Source organism: Aquila chrysaetos, chromosome 6, assembly GCF_900496995.4.
Source record: "Aquila chrysaetos chrysaetos chromosome 6, bAquChr1.4, whole genome shotgun sequence".
In the NCBI taxonomy this organism is placed as follows: domain Eukaryota; kingdom Metazoa; phylum Chordata; class Aves; order Accipitriformes; family Accipitridae; genus Aquila; species Aquila chrysaetos.
In genome coordinates, this window is record NC_044009.1 from 51,363,725 (window position 1) to 51,381,316 (window position 17,592).

The 17,592-nt window shown below is 38.8% G+C and overlaps 1 protein-coding gene across 3 annotated transcripts in view; it reads left to right on the plus strand.

The window, feature by feature from the left end:
• The window catches only part of KIF5C (kinesin family member 5C), a 90,693-nt gene that overhangs the window by 26,042 nt on the left and 47,059 nt on the right, over positions 1–17,592 (plus strand). For 2 of the 3 annotated variants that reach the window (XM_030018425.2, XM_030018424.2), the window contains exons 2-7: positions 653–743; positions 7,647–7,720; positions 12,176–12,280; positions 14,972–15,020; positions 15,905–15,960; positions 16,886–16,973. In XM_030018425.2, the coding sequence (XP_029874285.1) occupies positions 653–743; positions 7,647–7,720; positions 12,176–12,280; positions 14,972–15,020; positions 15,905–15,960; positions 16,886–16,973 (463 nt within the window). Of the gene's footprint in view, positions 1–652; positions 744–7,646; positions 7,721–11,891; positions 12,097–12,175; positions 12,281–14,971; positions 15,021–15,904; positions 15,961–16,885; positions 16,974–17,592 lie in introns of those variants that run through there. The other variant, XM_030018426.2, reaches the window with a different exon arrangement.

Sequence of the window (17,592 nt, forward strand, 5' to 3'; positions counted from 1 at the left end):
CTTGTTATTTGTTGTGCTAAGGATAAAAATCATGACAATTTCTGAAAAAATACAAGCTTAGGGCAACGCAACAGTCTGACTGGGCTGCCTGGTTTGGGTCTAACCTATGGTTTTACCGACACATGTTTGCATGTTTAGCATAGGAATGAAACCAGGCTATTTCTGCTGAAGGAACATTTAGTGTGCTGGGACCATGCTTGGACTGTGCCGGGCCACCCCTGCCCAGCAAACTTCTGCTTCTCTCAGGTCTGATTGCTGTTTCTCACACCACAGCTTTCACTAGTTTGCAGTAAAAAACAAGAAATCTTTTGCAAATATCTATATGGCTATTCCCCCTTAACTCCTAGGAGAGGAAGAAAATAATCAACTTTCAATTGCTGGTATTTCAGCTTATTGTTTCCTGCAACTGTAGCTGCTGACCCAAATGTGAACACACAGAAAACATATGCTGTGTTTTATTTGCCAGCTATAGAAAAGATGGGTTTGGAACACAGGAGATGTCACATCTGTTTAGTCAACAAAATATTGTCGTCTCCATTGCACTGAATGGCTTGCTTTGTAGTAAATGCTGCATTTCGGGATGCCTGTTTAATGGGGTCTATAAACTGTTTTAAATGTTCTTTATCTTACAGAGTTTCTCTTTTGTTTGCAGCAAGGGAAGCCGTATGTCTTTGATAGAGTGTTACCTCCTAATACAACCCAGGAACAAGTTTATAATGCCTGTGCCAAGCAGATTGTTAAAGGTAGGTGTTGTCTTTGTTCATTCCTGCTTGGGGGGAGGGAAAAAGATGTCTCCCTGTCCCCTCAAGCTGTTTAAAGACAGGATAATAAATGTTTAGATGTCTGTATGGGAGTTTAGTAATTAGTAAGTCCAAGCATTTCCTTTTCTAAGGACTTGTCTGTGTAAAAAACCCAAACCAAAAAACCAAAACAAACAAAAAAAAAAAAAGAAAAAGAGCTGAAGGAATTGCAGTAGTTCCTTACTTTCTCCTTGTGTGTGGCTGTTGTTCCACACAAATACTTGCTTTTTGTGATATACGATAAGCAACAAAAAGCATGTTCTTCATGCAGTGTGAGACTGTTCAGTACGGGATGAGCATGGAATAGCTGTGTCTTTGAATGGGAGGATGGACCATTAAAGGAAAAATGTAGAAGGCATTGGTTTTGTAGCTGCTTTGCATGCAGATAGCTTGCATTTAAAAATGAAATGAGAATGCAAGTGCCTATTGGATAGCACCCTATTTGTTTAAAACAAAACCTTCATAAACTGTTGAAATTTCAAGATTATAACTTGAGAATCAAACTTTTTGGGTGCATTTTAATTGCCTGCCATACTTCCCCGACCTCCCAAATCACCCTCGGGCCTCCCACTTGGTTCTGATGCTGGATAGTCCATCCGCGATGGTATTGCAACTGCTACAGCGCCTCGCGGTTTATGAGCAGTACCTGGCCTAGTTGTTCCCTGGCCTTGTGTGGCGTCCCTGTGCCCCCCAAGATTTGATCCTCAGTTTTTATTTTTGAATAAAAGTATGTAGACAGTGGTAGTTGTGTCAGAGCTGGTCAGAGTTGTGCTTGTATGGCAACGCAAGGCTGCGTGTTGAACGCTGTGGAATTTATGTGGCATGAGAGATTTGGGGTTGCTCGGAGGTGCAGGAGTTGCTGAAGCAGCATTGAAGGACTCGGTAGCATTTCAGGCATGGAGCTGGATCTGCTGAGAGCTTGTGTGTCTGCTGGTGGGGAGAGGTCCCTGGGGTGAGCAGCCCTGCTGCAAACTCTAGGTTCTGTTCTGGGGGAAATTGGTTGGCTCACTTGGACAGCCTCGAGCAAACCAACATGCGTGTAGTCTAGATGATTGGGGGTGAGGACTAGAAGCGAAATTATTTGATGTTGGAGAGAGGAAATGAGTCATAAGATTTCAGCTGCCTCTTCTCAGGGGGGAGCCTAATTACGGCAATTCTGACTTCAGACGAGTAAGCCTTTAATAAAAACTGGTGGGATTGGAGTTGTAAAGCTTAGAAATCATTAGTTCGGGTTGCTGACATGCCACTCGACTTTTGAAGTTTGGGGAACTGTTTCAATACTACAGTGTGTACCAACAGAAGCAGCACATCACTGTTTGTAGACTTGCGGAGGGTATTTATATCCCCTGTGGAAGTTGGTTTCCTCTGAAAATGGTGAGAGAAATAAAATCCTGTTTGAGAGCAATTTGGAAGACCTAAATCAGTGACTAAGTCTTCTTCGTTAACCAAATAGAAAGGCAAATATTTTCCGAAGTCAAACATACCTTTGCATGTGTGTTAACTTGGACCTTCTAGATAACTTGAAAGGCAAGTTTGATGGGGGGGGAGGGTGAAGAAGAATGGAAAAGAGAAGGAGAAATGGGAAAAAAAGAGAGAAGGGGAGAAAGAGGAAGTGAGAGGAGGAGAGTGATGGAGAGGGAGAGAAAGGGAGAGGAGGGAGAGAAGGAGAGTGTGAGACAGCGAGGGAGGGAGGGAGAGCACAGTGTTACTGGAGTGGTGTTCTTGAGCTCTGGGCTTACATTTCCTTACGTTTAATTTCCAGTTTAAAGCCTAATAAAGTGAAGAATGTGAAACGGACTGGGCTGTTTCTGATAGACTGGAACAATGTAATTTCCTACATGGAAATATGAGCTGACTGCATTACAACTTGGAGCGCTATTTAAATCTTTGAGGCTTTTTTAGCTAGCTTTTCAAGGTTACCATTTGTTATCAGATTTCATTATACTCCCATGAAATGGCTGATGGTTTCATTGTGATTAATGTTATTACAGAAAATGCCAGCTGGCCTAACAGTCTCTAAAACAATGGTTATAATAACTATGTTGACAATAAGAATGATCTAAATGAGTTTTTTTTCACTAAAGAAGAAATGGGATTAGGTTTAAGTAAACAGCTCAATGACTAAGTGGAAGTATTTCACATTCCATACGTGAGAAATATGAGAAACAAGGAGTTTTCAGAGGAGGAGAAGAAATCTGTGTGTTACAGCAATGTGCATCAGGGTGGGCGCTGGGATGGTGTTTGTTCAAGGTACTCCCAAGGGTAGAAATACCAGTAGTGGAAGTGTGTGGGGAATGGTCACTGGTGCATGTGACCACAGTTTGAGAACTTGTGTTTGCATTTTTTTAACCAAACTAAGAAATACCACTAAATCTGAAAGGGAACAATAGTGTGTGATTGCCATCACTTTTGCTTTGTTTCCCATTGCTCTCTATTGCCAGAAAACAGCTTTGTCTTCTCAGTCTACACAGATGGATGCCTGTATCTGGATTTTGCATCTTTCTTACAATTACATTGCGGGGAGAATATATAATGGCCCAAGCTATTGCTGAGCACTGAAGCTGTGAGCGCGTTAGTGCACGTGTGAACATCTGCACATTTGTGTGTCCTCTGAGGAGGAGAAAATTGCTTGAATGATTTTTTGGGTGGTGGGGTTGCTCTCTCACTGGGTAGCGTATTGACTTTCTATTCTGGTTACAAATACGGGCCTCAAATGCTGAGTCTCAGAACTAGAAAGCTTAGAGATGGAAAAGGTAAGTATAGAGCTAAAAATTAGGTCATAGAAATGAGGCTGTAAAGGACTTCTGTAAAGCCATTTGGTCTTTCTTCTTGCCATTAAGACTCCTGTACTTGTCCGTGGTCCATTTGAAAGGTCTTCACTCCACAGCCACCCTTGGCCATTTGTTGCAGAGCTCTGCTGGGCACTTCAGTGCTGCTGGAAGGGCTTTCTGGGTCCCCAGCCTGAGCGAGTCTGGGTTGTAGCCCCAGCACAAGGGCTACAGTTTTAGACCTTTGCTGCTTGTCCTATCCATCCTCGTCAGGAAAAGGGCCATCTGGCAGCAGTTGAGTGGCTGAGTTGAGTAGCTGGCTTTTGTGGGGAGGGTAAATCAAACTGAAAATCATTGTGGAGAGAGCCGGACCAGGAATTAAGAAAAGCACTTGGACTTTTTTTGTTTGTTATGAGTTGCGTAAAAATCCCAACTGATCTTTGTTCAGTCGCTTTGTTAATCTGCTTTTTTCCCCTCTCCCTCCCTCACCCTTAAGTTTTGTGCAGGCTGTTTCTGTCTGGGACTGTCTTCTCTCTTTATTCAGTTGACAGATGGTATATTAACTGTCATAAGGTGGAAAGCCTTCCAACAAAAATAACCTCTTCTACTACTGAGACCACTGACTTTTTTTAACTGCAGGTGATGCAAAGGACTATTTTTTTTTATAGAATAAGGTATTTTTTGCTAAATGGGAAGGTAGATTTCTTATCTATGCTTCCTCAAGCAGAATGTATCTTAGTATATACATTGATGAAAATTCTGAGCAATTTTCTTACATAACAGTTGATTAATCACGTTATTTTCCCCCTAGGCTGTGTACCAGTATAGAGCTGACATTGTACCTTGCATTCACCTGGAGATAATAAGCCTTTTTTTTTTTTTTTTTTTTTTTTTTTAAATTAAAACTACTTTCTTTTTTTTTTTTTTTTTAAGTTAACCAAGTTTGGCAAAAAGAGGAAATAGTAGTAGTGAACTCTTAGGTTCTGTTTAACTGCCCTGGAAATTTAAAGATATTTGGATGCTAGGTGGTATTTTAGAAGCAAACAGGAGTTGCACATGTTTGCTCGAGGATTTCTGAACCATGCCCCCCAGGACAATTATGTATATTTTTTGGTGCCTAAACACCTTTGAAACTCTACTCTGTGCACCTTCCAGACATTTTAGCTCATCTTCCCCATGTGCCTGGCTTTCATCTAAAGAGGAAAATGAACAAACCTTCTTTTCCAACTTCCAGCTAGATTTTAGTTCAGAATAAAAAAGTCCAAACACAAATATTTTCCTTCCTTGCTGGCCAACAAAGATGGAACCTTCTATACACAATAGATATGGAGTACTTACAACTGGTTGTAGCCTCAAAGGTTAAATATGACTGCTTCCCTGTTATGCTTATATATGTGTGTGTGTTTAATACGAAAAGTGTCAAGTAAGCTTTTTATTAAAAAAAATTCAAATACGGTTGCATTAAATATTGCCTTGCCTATAGGCTATTTTGAAATTTAGTATTAACCTGATTAACTTTTTAAAAGGAAATAATATTTCTGTATTAAAAAACAAGGTATAACTTTTATCTCCTGTGAGCTGCTGCCACTGCTCTTACGCTGCAGATCCTTGGCTGCATCTCTATCTCTACCTCCTTGGTCCTGCTCCTCATGTTTCTGCTGGTTTGCCCAAGCTAGACCCATTGGTGCAAGTTGAGTGGAGCTCCTAGCAGAATTCCGTTTAAAGTTTTAATCATCGACAATCTTCAGGAATTTGCTAAGCAGCTGATTTTCTCTTGCTAATGCTTTAATGTCTTCCAAAGGCAATGCTTAGTATATATTGAGGATTTATTGGAAAAAATGCCATTAAAATTGCACACATGAAAGTTCAAGTGAGTGGGCTGTGAATGCGGTGCAGCCGGAGGGCCAGCAGCGAGGCTCACCAGGTGTTTTCTCCTGTGTTCAAGCTACTGTCATTGTAGCCCTTCCCTTCCACTCAAGTTCATTCTGTGTTGAACTGAAAATCCATGAGATATTCCCATCAGAAAAGCACTGGTGAATGAATGTTTTGAAATACCAATAACGTGGAATTTGGCCCTATTTAGAAGCCTGTTGGTGAAGTAATGGGTCGAAGGCATGAACTCAGGATAGCGCTGCATCTATGGCTGGACGTCTGTTTTTTTATCTATGCAATTATTATTTATAATTACTTATTTTAAACTTTGTTTCCTTAAAGCAAGAATAAGCAGTGTCTCTATTTTTATAAACAGATGAGGATGCTAAATTCATACAAAATGTTAATACCAGAATGACAGTAATTATAGTCTCTAACTTTGTCATTCTCCTAGATGTCAAGATTTGAAAAATTTAACCAGCAGTACTCTGTGGAGGTCTATACAACCTCTGAAATGTCTGTCCTCTTCAGCTTTCCAAAATAGTTCTGCCACAACTTAAAGCAGTTACATTCTGTGTTTAATTAGAATATATATTTTTAAATGGCTTCATTCCAATTTCATCCTTACTCAGTGTTGTTGTATAGGAAATGTGGGTCTATGTAGCAGTTGTCTTTGAAAAAGATGTCTTTCCCTTTCCATTTTTTTTTATCCATTTCTTTTCTTTGAAATCACCTTCCTGTGGTTTTTCTCTGAATTTTTTTCATGCTTGTTCCTTCTTCATTCTTTTTATGTTTATCTAATGTATCTTATTTCATTATCCTTCCTATCTGGACCATCGACATACATATGGAGATACAAATAAGGAGATTATATGTGTGTGTAATATGTAAATGTAATATGTATGACATTATATGTAATAATATATAATATAGTTGTGTGTATATATTGACTATAAATATACACACACACACACACATATATATATATATATACACTTTTTTCTCCTGGTAGCCTCTATTAGTGTAGATACAGAGGGTGGGAAATGTAACAAATATTTCAGAAGCAGAGAAGGCCAACTCTAAAAGGAGGAGATGCGTTCAGAAGTGGCCGTGGACAGGAAACTTTGTGCCTTGCCAGATGGTGCCTGTTCTCGGTCCCCTCTACAGGCTGCAAGAGTCGAGCTTTCCTTTTGCTTTTATTTTTGCACTGTTGGCTCCCCCCTGGCTTTGCTGCTCTATCTCCGTCTGGTGGTTCTGCCCCGGAGGCCCGTAGCAGAGCTCCGGTACCTAGTGCGATGGGAAGGTGGGCGTCCCGAAGCAGAGCACCCTGGCCAGCATCCTTCTCGCTGCCCCCGGGGGCTCTGGGGGGTCTTTGAGAGGAGCCTGATGGGAGCAGCAACAGGGTTATCGCCACTGGGTTTTAGATTGAAGGTTTCCTTCCTTCTTTATCAGCAACTATAATAAGTGTTACTCCTTTTTACATGAAAGCTGCATAAATAGGAAGCCCTACTTAAGACTTTAAATTCACTTGCCTGGAGCGAGTCCAACCCAGTAATCCTTTCAACGGCAACGAATGGAAGTGGGACCGTGCCTGAGAACCAGCTGGTTTACAACCCTCCTGGACTTCTGAAAGCTGCTGTAGACATTAACCGCTACAAAGTTAAAAGTGGATATTTTTATATCTTAATGCAATATAAAATTATTCATTCTGCCTTGAGAGAAGTATATTTTCAATAAAGCAAATTCCTGTTCATCTGACTTTCTTCTTGCTTTGCTCTCCTGCTTTGCAGACAAGCTTGGAAATTAATGAGGACGTGAACTGTTGAGGGTGTTACAGTAGTAGAAGTATTCAGTATGAGCTTGTTTAATTTTCTCTATGGTGCGTGATGGTTTAAAATGCAGGCAATTAAGTTTTGTCTTTCTCATGTTACACAGGTATATTGGATAATATCTAGTGTCCAGAGAGACTTTTTTTTTTCCCCAGGAAAGTAAGAGGGTTGTCAATAATTCTGTAATTCTCTAATTTAGATTTTATTATGAATTTTTTTTTTTTGGCCTAAAGGTAGCTAGTTATGTCGTATTTTTCCCATTCATTATTGCACAAACTATTTTCTAATTGAGCTTCAACATTGTAGAAGACTTACGAGATGCTGATGATCCGGCTTTAAGATGTCAATATGAGTTTTAATTGTTTTTCTTCTTGCAGATGTTCTTGAAGGCTACAATGGCACAATCTTTGCCTATGGACAGACATCATCAGGAAAAACACATACTATGGAGGTACAGTGGCAAAATTAAATCAGTTTGGTAGCAGCAGTAGAATTATGTGTACCAATTACCTGAACAAGGCAGCTATCTGGAGCACTCAGCTGTGAGTGACATATAAAAAGAGATCTGGGTATGTTTAGCTTCTACTGCCTTTTAAGCTGTGGTATTTCTTTCAATGTGGAGGTTTTCCAAGAGATGTCTACAGATATCTAGGTAAACTAACAAATGGTGAATGAAAAATATCGAGTATAGTTTCTCCATATTTGTTGTAAAAATTTAGGTATGTATATATTTTAAAGGATTTGAGTGAGATTTGTTAATCCACAAATGAAAACACTAATAAGAGTCTGTAGAGTTCCCTTGCATGCAGGATTATGAAAATTCATGCCTTGGTTATTGGTTTTCTCATTTGCACTCCCCTTCTGGGAATACCAGTCTCGCATGCTGCAGCACAGATGCACGAATTTGAGAATTGTTGCTTTGGAGGAGAAGAATACCAAATTATACCAAATTCCAGTGGCTGAAGTCCTAAGTCTGTTCATATTTCTGCTACATGAAATGTGACAGTGTAGTTTTTTTCCTGTGGGTTTTTTTTTTTAACTGTTCAGTTAGAAGACAGTTAGATATTTTAGTCTCTTGCTAAAAAAAGGAGGATCGTTCAAGCATTTAATCCTCGCCTAGGATTGTTCCATCACAACGCTGTACAAGCTGGGTGTATGCCTCCTGGAGCATTTCAGTTCAACTGTGAACTTTAAACAGGAGGTCTACAGCAAAGTTTTGCTAAATGAAAGGAAAAAATGAGCTTTCATTTGTTTAACAACATCAGATGGTTTTGCTACATGACTAACGCAGGTGACCTACCTAACCTGAAGGTTAAAGGAGAAGGAAAGCAATATTCTCTCGAGCCAGCAGGCCCTGGTGAAATTGCTGTTTGATTGCCACAGTTGCTCCTTTCCTGGAGGATGCAATAACTGATGCCTCATGTCTAATTAAGTCTGTCCTTGCAAGGATGGGGGAAATCACTAGCTCAGCCCTCACAGATGGCACAATGGCTGAGTAATCCACCAGCTCTGAATGTAATTAAATCAAAATGTCTGCAGGGCTTGAGCTGGTGCTTCCACATGGCATGGGGAAAGATCTCTTAAAGCCAGTTTATATTGAGAATTACAAGCTGTGATAAAGAAAATGACTGTAGAAAAATGGCTGGTTTACTTCTTTCATAAAGAAAAAGCTGTCATTTTAAAGTGGAATCAAGTCTATATTCAGTTTTAATCCCCCTTTTAACCTAACATCCTCTTGTAAAGTTGCTAAAGCATGTTGTGGAAGAAAAAAATAGTCTGAAGTTGAAGAAATAGTAAATCCTCTTGGTAAAGCTGTTACGGAGGATTTTCTGTGAAATGTGAAATGCTTCATAGTATTAATGTTAAGCTTAAACAGGACACGGTAGTATAATACAGCCAGGACAGACTTTCTGACATACATAGGTCTTCCTCCTGTGCTAGATAAAACATTTGCCAACCTGTATAGCAGGATAGATACCTTCTTAAGAATTACATATTTTTGCCCATAAGATTGTATTGATGGGCTTTGACCTTACAGCAGTTTTCAATACTAGGTCCCTATAGATTGTAGTCATTATGCCAACATGCTGAAATAAAACAGCACTGTCTCAAATGTTACACTTCACTAGCCACTGCCTGCCTGCTGTGTTTAAATGTGGAAATTAATGTTCTTATTAAAATGAGAGGCTTTAATGAGCAGCGAACTCTCTGTCCGGGTGTTTTGGGGGAGTTTACTAACTGCAATGTCAGCATGGCAGCAGCAGCACATTTCTGCAAACTCTTTCTGAGGTTACAGCTAAATCCATGAGAGTGGGGTTTTTTTCTTCTTCCAGCTTTGCAGTGAATAGCCTACCTTTACCATTCTCTTCCCTTCCAGTTTATGGTCTCCATAAATTATAGTGGGACCTGCTTCAATCATCTCTTGTTTTAATAAAAATCCATTTATAATAGAGGAAAAATGAGTATTTTTCAATGCATCACAGACTGCTGGTGTTACAGCATTTTAAAGATCTTAACTCTTTCTTTATTGCATTCGTTGAATGTGATCTTGCTTGACCAAAATTTCTACTGACTTAAGTAGTGCGAAGGCCTGAGCCCAAGAAGTTGTACATGCGGTGGTTGAGTTACATGCACATTCAATCATGTTTTACAGATTGATTTCTCTTCTGAGCTAGAGAAAGCTATATAAAGGAAAGCATAATTATTACAGGGCTTGTTGGGGTTGGGAGCATGTTTAATTAAATACTTTTATAAGCTGCCACTTCCCCCAATGGTTAGGGGATATGTTTACCTGGTGCAGTGATTCCAAAGCTGATGCACCTCTGTGCAGACAGAAATCTCTGCAACACGACTTTGAATTCAAACCATCCTTTGGCTGAGCCAACAACCCAGCTTGATCAAAGCTACTGTAGAAAAGGGGGCACTGCAAAGCTCCAGCATTTCTGGTTCTGTAGCTGCTTTTGCTGCATTTTGCAGTACTTTATAGTGTAGACATACCTTTGGTTGGATTTGTGCGCAGTGAAGAAATATCAGCAACTCTCTGTTTATCCTAGTTTAGGAGAAACTCCTTTCCCCTCTTTGGGAAAACTCCGTGCAGTAATACAGGGTATTCAGTTGGTTTCAGTGAACTTTTCAACGACTTCTTCAGGGAGATGGGATGGATAGTGTGAAAAGTGTATTGCAGTCTGTTCAATAACAGCGCTGTGTGATGGAACTGAGGGCTGTGCTGGCAAGGTAAAACAAAGTGTTGGGGTTTGTTTTAAGTGTGTGTTTGTGCATACAAGTTTTCCCCTCCATCAGGGATTTAGCTTATTTAATCACACTCTTTTTCATTCTCATAGTCTGAAATAAAATGGTATATCATATGACAAGGACTTTTTAGTTTTTGAGAAGCTTAATAGGATGTTGGACATGGTATAGCACTTAACTGCTTCTGCTGCAGAAGGTAATATTATTTGTATAATATAAATATTTGTATAATATAAATAAAATATTCACAGTTTAGATACAGCTGAGTGCTGCTTTATAGGGAAGGCAGTCAGCAATGTAACTGATTTATCTATATTCCCTCCCCTTTTTTCTCCAAGATGTGTATGTATTTTGAGGGCAGAAACCTAGTAACTGCTTTAAATACAGGCTTTGAGATAGAGGGAGAGATTATGTCAGTTCTTTGTGTTAAATTTCCTTCATGCTAGGTTGATGCTTAGAATTTGACTGTCATTTACACCAGCTTTAGCATAAGGGAAGTGATGTCTAGGAAGACCATATTCGAGTATACTAATAAAGGCTGAGGAACTTGGAAAACAGGTCAATGTGACCCACTAGTCATTCACAAACATGCATAATATTGAAAAGCACATGTACATGTGTATGATTTTCTTTCTGTTTTGCTAAAAAAAATTTGGTGTTTAATAATCTTTAGCAATTACGGATCAAATCTGACTTCCCATGATTTGGAATTGTATGGTTACCCACTATATTTAAAAAAAAAAAAAAAAAAAAATCCCTACCACTATTTGGAGTAAGATGCTTTGTTGTGCTGATATGGGCAGTATTACTTAGACAAAGATATATTCAAAACATATATTAGAGTTTCTAGATGCTGTGTTCTGGTGGAGTCTTACGACTACTGACTTGTTATTGCTTATTTAAGCAGTTTCATAAAACATTTGGAAATAACAAAACAGTATATGCTATAGCCAGAAAAGGTTTTTATTTCGAGTTTATATTTCTATTCAGTTTTCAAGTGGTGTTAGCTTTCCTGTACGTGTATGGCTTTTTGAAAAAGAGCAATGCAACCAAAAGGAGCCACGCAGCCAGGGAAATTGTTGTTTTTAGTTAATATTCAGTTCTTGAAAGAATAGAGGAAGGTAGTTGTGCAAATTGACATGGAGAACAGTAGTGTTTGTAAGGCACGGTTCTCTGGCAATAGGCCGAGCAAGCTCAAATCAGAATATATTACTCTAATCCCCAAATCCCCGCAACCCAGATTTCCCTTTAGCTTTCTAGCATAGTGGTGAAAGAGAAACAAAATGCTTTAATACTTCTTGTTTCTGACATGTTTCCAAATATCTGGTTTAACTGGGAGAACCGGGCTGTAATTTGTACCTTCGTGTTTATTCATCTCTCTTTGGTCAGAGAGTGACAGTGTAAATAGCGGCAGGACAGCACGCTTGGCAAATTGCAGGAGCTGACAAAAGAAATAGGTGCTCCATCGGGTGAGGAGTGCTAACGCTTCGAGTCGTTCTGCCACCTTTTCTGTGCACTTATATCAAGCAAATGCCCCCCAGAGCAGCAGACACGTTCATAGGGGCCCGCTGGAGGAAGGTGTGTTCGGACAAGGCTCGCTCCTCTCTTGTACCTGAGCAAGGCTTTCCAAGTTAACGGTTTGGTTCTGTGTCCGCAGGGGAAGCTGCACGACCCTCAGCTCATGGGAATCATTCCGAGAATTGCACATGACATCTTTGATCACATCTATTCCATGGATGAAAACCTGGAGTTTCATATAAAGGTAAATGCGGAATGACATGTTACGTAACGGGTCGGATGGAAGAAAGTTGAGCTGGATGGGAAATCTGCATTCATGCTATAACACTGTGCTGCAGAATTTTTCCTTTCTGCCTTTTATAGCTCAAAACCCCATTACATTACTGAGGGTATTTACTAGGAGTAATCTAATACAGTTACTAGCCTTTGACAGAAGTTTTTCTTGAGCATGTTTTCAGCTCAGGTTTGCTAGTCTGTTGATTGCCTTGTCTCTCACCAGAGTTGATAGGCTAGCCAACACTGTAAGAAAACACTTATTTCACTGCAGCTTCTGCAAAGACTGTGCCTCAGCTCCACTAGTTATGGCCATAAATACCGTTGATCTGCATGACGTTTGTGAGAATACTGATGTGTTGTTCCTATCTCAAGGATGTAAACAGTCCTCCTTAATATGTGGGTTTGAAATGGAGGAAAGATGGCTTTGGGCAATTACGGAAGGATATTTAGAAGTAATTTTTAGCTCAAAAGCTTATGTCTGGGTTCCTTAAAATGGTGGTCTAAGTCTCGATTTGAACAGCTACTATGTTTTTCCATGTCCCTAGCTTGATACCAACCATATGATCTCTCAAATTTTTTGAGTGACCTTTAATTCCTACCGTTCATCTGGTCTCCGGGGGAGCTGCCAGCCATGGGGGGGCATTGGTCCATCTGGCAGAGTTGGGGTCAGGCTACAGCTTGCTTCCAAGCAGACATCAGTAAAATTACCCAGTAGATTGCAGGAAAAATGAGTACTCCTCTGTGTCATCCCTCCCCCAAAACACACAAAATATAACTAGATGGCTTCAGTAAAGTTAAGTAGCTGAGCACAGGTAGAATGTGAAAGCACTGTCCCTTCTACTACTGTGACCAGGTGATGCTCTCTGAGAATGGAGCTCTCCTCCTCCTCTGTCCCTCCCATGCCTACAAGTTAGAGATGAGTGACTTTTTAGTGCTGCTTGCATTAAAGCCCTTGAAGCACTTCTGGGGGTATATATGTGTGTATATATATTCTAACAATCTAGCAGAGTACCTCTGAATGAGCTGCTGATCTTCTGGAAGGACTAGGTCGTTTTGTACTGAGAACCTTCTTAGCAGTGCCTGTTTGTGGGGGTGCTCATGAAGTACAGTCAGAAGAAGCAGCCTTACGAAGTACAAATAAACCATCTAAATATTTTAATAGACCTTAGATTGTAAAATATTGAGCTGCTTAAGAAGAGAGGCCCCTGAATTTTCATAGAAATGGCTTCTATAGAAGTGACACTGATTTCTTTTCGTCATCTGTAAAGCTGTCCTGTGGCTACTGCTATTCTACGTAATAGCACTTGGATACCAACAGATGGGGACCCCATTGTACAAGACGTGGTAAATTCCTGTCCCGGCAGAAGATTATCACTTCATAAATCACGTTCTGCCAGCACTGAATTGTTTCAGTGGTTTCCTATTGTAGTTGACATTTATGAATATCTTAACAGAAAAGCTGCCTAAATAGCAATGAATGAGTGAGTGATTATACAAGGAGCTGTCATTGAGAGAAATGCATGTTCTGTCATTGGGAGCAAGAATTTAACCAAACTGTCACACTCTTTTAATAACTGAGCCAATGCTGAAAATTAATATCTTTTTTTCTCTCTCCCTCTTTAATAGAGACCCATTTAGAACAGGGAGGGGAACTTGGTATCTCCTCTGTGTGTTGGTCCTCAGCAGTGTGTTAATAGGATAATATAAAGCATGTGAGTTAAGTCTCTTGAAATGAGCTGGTCCAGAGGATGGCTTTAAAGGGGATACAGGTGAAGTAAATGCACAAAAGCAAAATATGTCTGTATTTAATAGCAGTGGTCACATAGGAAGATCAACTTATCAGTATAAAAAAACCCAGACATAATTTATTTTTCACATGAGAGAAAATGATGCTTTACTAAATAGCTAGAGTTTATGGATACCTAGAATTTAGCCATCTAGTATTCTAGCTAAATAATCCCTGGATAAAATTTATTTAGGGTACGGTTAGGCACTATGCCCCTAACACATTTCTGTTTGCTTCTGTGAGTCAAATACGCTTTTATTAAGAGAGTCATTCATTCATTCTCCCTCTCCTTAATTATTTTTGGTTTTTTTCTGAGGACAATTGTCTCTGTTACAGAAAAGTTCACTTTCAGTTTCTTCTTTGGGACTTGATTCAAGACAGAACTTCTACATATGCTTCATTTAAAAGTTTAATTTAATCTGTATTGCTTAGGCTTATGTAACTTGTATGTTAAACCACTGAAGGTGCTATCTGCTTTTGTGCTGGTGAATATCAATATACCTCTTACAGTTGTCAAATGACCCTCCTCATGATGCAGCTGTACTGATATGATAATAGTTGAATTGGTTTGATTCTGTTCAATATTTTTGCCAATTTTACCTGTGTAAAAAAAAAAAAAAAAGATGATGAGAGTTGTCTGAAGTTTTTTTGTATACTTTCCTGATGAATCTTTGATAAATGGAGAAAGATCAATGACTTGTAAATCATTCAAAATACAAGTATGTTCACATGAAAGATGCAAGTCAAACTATGTGGGGGGTGGGTTTCATTTTTTGTTTGGTGCTTTTTATTTTGACAGATATGGAAATATAGGTACAGAGACTTTTCAATTGCCAAAGTTTAAATCGGTAATGTTTATGATTATTTAATTAGGTTTCCTACTTTGAGATATATTTGGACAAAATAAGGGACCTACTTGATGGTAAGTTCTGCATTTCTCATGTGGTAAGTTGTGCATTTCTTAAGTGTTTTTTGGCTTGGTATAGTGCTTTGAATCAACGCTTAAGGGGAAAGAGTTATGTTCTTTGAGAGTGATTTAAATTTAAGCTGTATGACAGGGTTTGTGAAAGAGAATTTTGCAATTTAAGTTATCTGATCTCTGACTTTTGCGCAGCTACTTCTGCAGTGCTACATAGCTTGATTATAAATCAGTGAGTACAGAGAATTTTACAGACTTCAGAGCAGGTCTGAGCCTCATTGGCATTGTATATTCTTAAAATAAAACAATAATTTAAAAATGTATATACTGTTCTGTTGAGGTTTTTCTGTTAAATTTGGAATACATTCAGTTCAACCTATTCCTTGCTTTGCCTCTGTTAGGTAGAGTCTGTTGGGAGTGATCTCTCTCTCTTACAGCTTGTGTCTCTGTATATGTGTGCTGTGTGTTAATGAAAGTGTGAATTGTCTGTGTTTGAATCAGTCTGAAGACAGGGAAATGTATGCTAACGGTAACACAAAACCAGGAACGTGTATTTGCACTTTTTTGAATTCTGGTGAGTTCTTCTGTCTCTTTTGAAATTCTTGCTGGTTTGGCAAAATCCAGCTTGGTCTGTGTTTATTTTATTAAACCAAGCAATAAACAAAAGCTTTTGTGCCATAAAGTTAACTTTAAAGAAACAGGTACAAGATTGACAGAACAAGAAATGAGTTTTATATAACAGAAATATTTGTAGTTCATAAGGAGTGGGAAGCGACTACAATTCTCATTTGCAAATTTAATACATTCACGGTATTTGTCTGTCATGCCTATAGTTGACACATTATTACCTGTGGAATATTCCTGATGATGTCCATCTTTTTTTCTAGTGTCAAAGACAAACCTCGCTGTACATGAAGATAAAAACAGAGTTCCGTATGTTAAGGTACAAGGAAAATTTGATGCTCCGTTTTTCATTCTTTCTCACATATGCATTTATTTACACATTTCCATTTGTAGCTCAGTGCATTTGCTGAAATGGTTCAACTCTTGTTCGGAGTCTTGAATGTTCAAGCAGTATTGGTCCCTGGATTTAAACAGTTTCCTGAAATATTAATGGGCTTGGATCATGTTTGCTTTATTTTCCTGACTTCAAACATTTACATTTTGTTAGTATGGTGTTAAATTTTAGGTATTCATATTCCGTTTCATGTCAGCCATGAAAAAGAACATCTTGAGAAGAATTTTGTTCTTTAATATCTTTTTGCATAGATGCTGTAATCTTGCAATGTTTTAGAACAGATTTGTTGGGTTAGGAGTTTGTTTTATGACTTACTGGGCCGTGCCTTAAATGTGATATACTTGTTATGAACATATGTGAGCCTTAATAATATATGTACAATATTATTCCATTTATTCTTATCCTGGAGAGGGCAAAAAAAATTTGATAAAATAAATCCTTCAGTAATATTGCATTAGGGCAGAGAACAAGGACTATGCGTCTTGTCTTACAGTTTGAGAGAGAAAAACTGATTTGGGTATGGAATCTAACCCAAATTAGTAACAGGAATATATGCCGTATCATTCCACGTGGTCTACGTATAGAAACTCTTTTCTGCTGCATGTTTGGATTTGATGGAGTCTTTAATGTTGTGAAAGAAAATTGTCTCTCAAGTTATCCCGTGGACTCCTCCTGAAAGTCATACAAAGGCATGTTTTGGTCCGTTGCCTCGCTAATGATCATGTTGGATGTTGATGGTTCTTCTAATTATTTTGTTCATCAGTGCTAATGACATAGACATCTTCCTGATGGCATTTAGAGTACTAGGACATTTCCTAAACTTTTCTGTTTTCAACTTGCATATTTCTAGGGTTGTACAGAAAGATTTGTATCTAGTCCTGAAGAAGTTTTGGATGTCATTGATGAAGGGAAAGCGAACCGTCATGTAGCTGTTACAAGTAAGTATTCTGTGGAAGCTTTTCTGGCCATAAAGTGTGGGTGTTTGTAGCTTCCTAGTGGTGTATTGATTCTTCCTGTTCATGTGAACGATGTAATGATGCACAAATTGTAATGCTTTCAAATTAATAGAGCTGTACTTTTTTTACCGCTTCACTGCATACAGAAACATTTATTGACTTTCAGCTTTGAGAACTCCTGAATTTAATATATGGCATTATATAGTATTGTTATATAAAACATCAAAATATGTATTGTTACACATAGTGTAGATATTTTGAGATTATGTGTAACTGAAATAATGTACGTACATTCTACTTTGTGCTACAAGTCAAAAACTTGGAGCAATTCATTGGTCAAACGGCAGGCAAAGACTGCCAAGCAGTTATCAGACTCTGCCTGTTTACCTCTTGCAAGTCATCCTAGTGAAGCAGTGACTTGGATTGAGTTCCAGTGATGGCAAAGCAAACGAATCTTCCTGAATTAAAAAACATAATGATCACTTCAGCCTGTGCCAAATTTGTTGACATTGTGTTGTATGCAGCCTACTAGCATTAGCGTGATAAACAGGGCAGGAATCTTTGTCCTGTTTCCCAATTTATACTGTAAGATGTCTTTGAT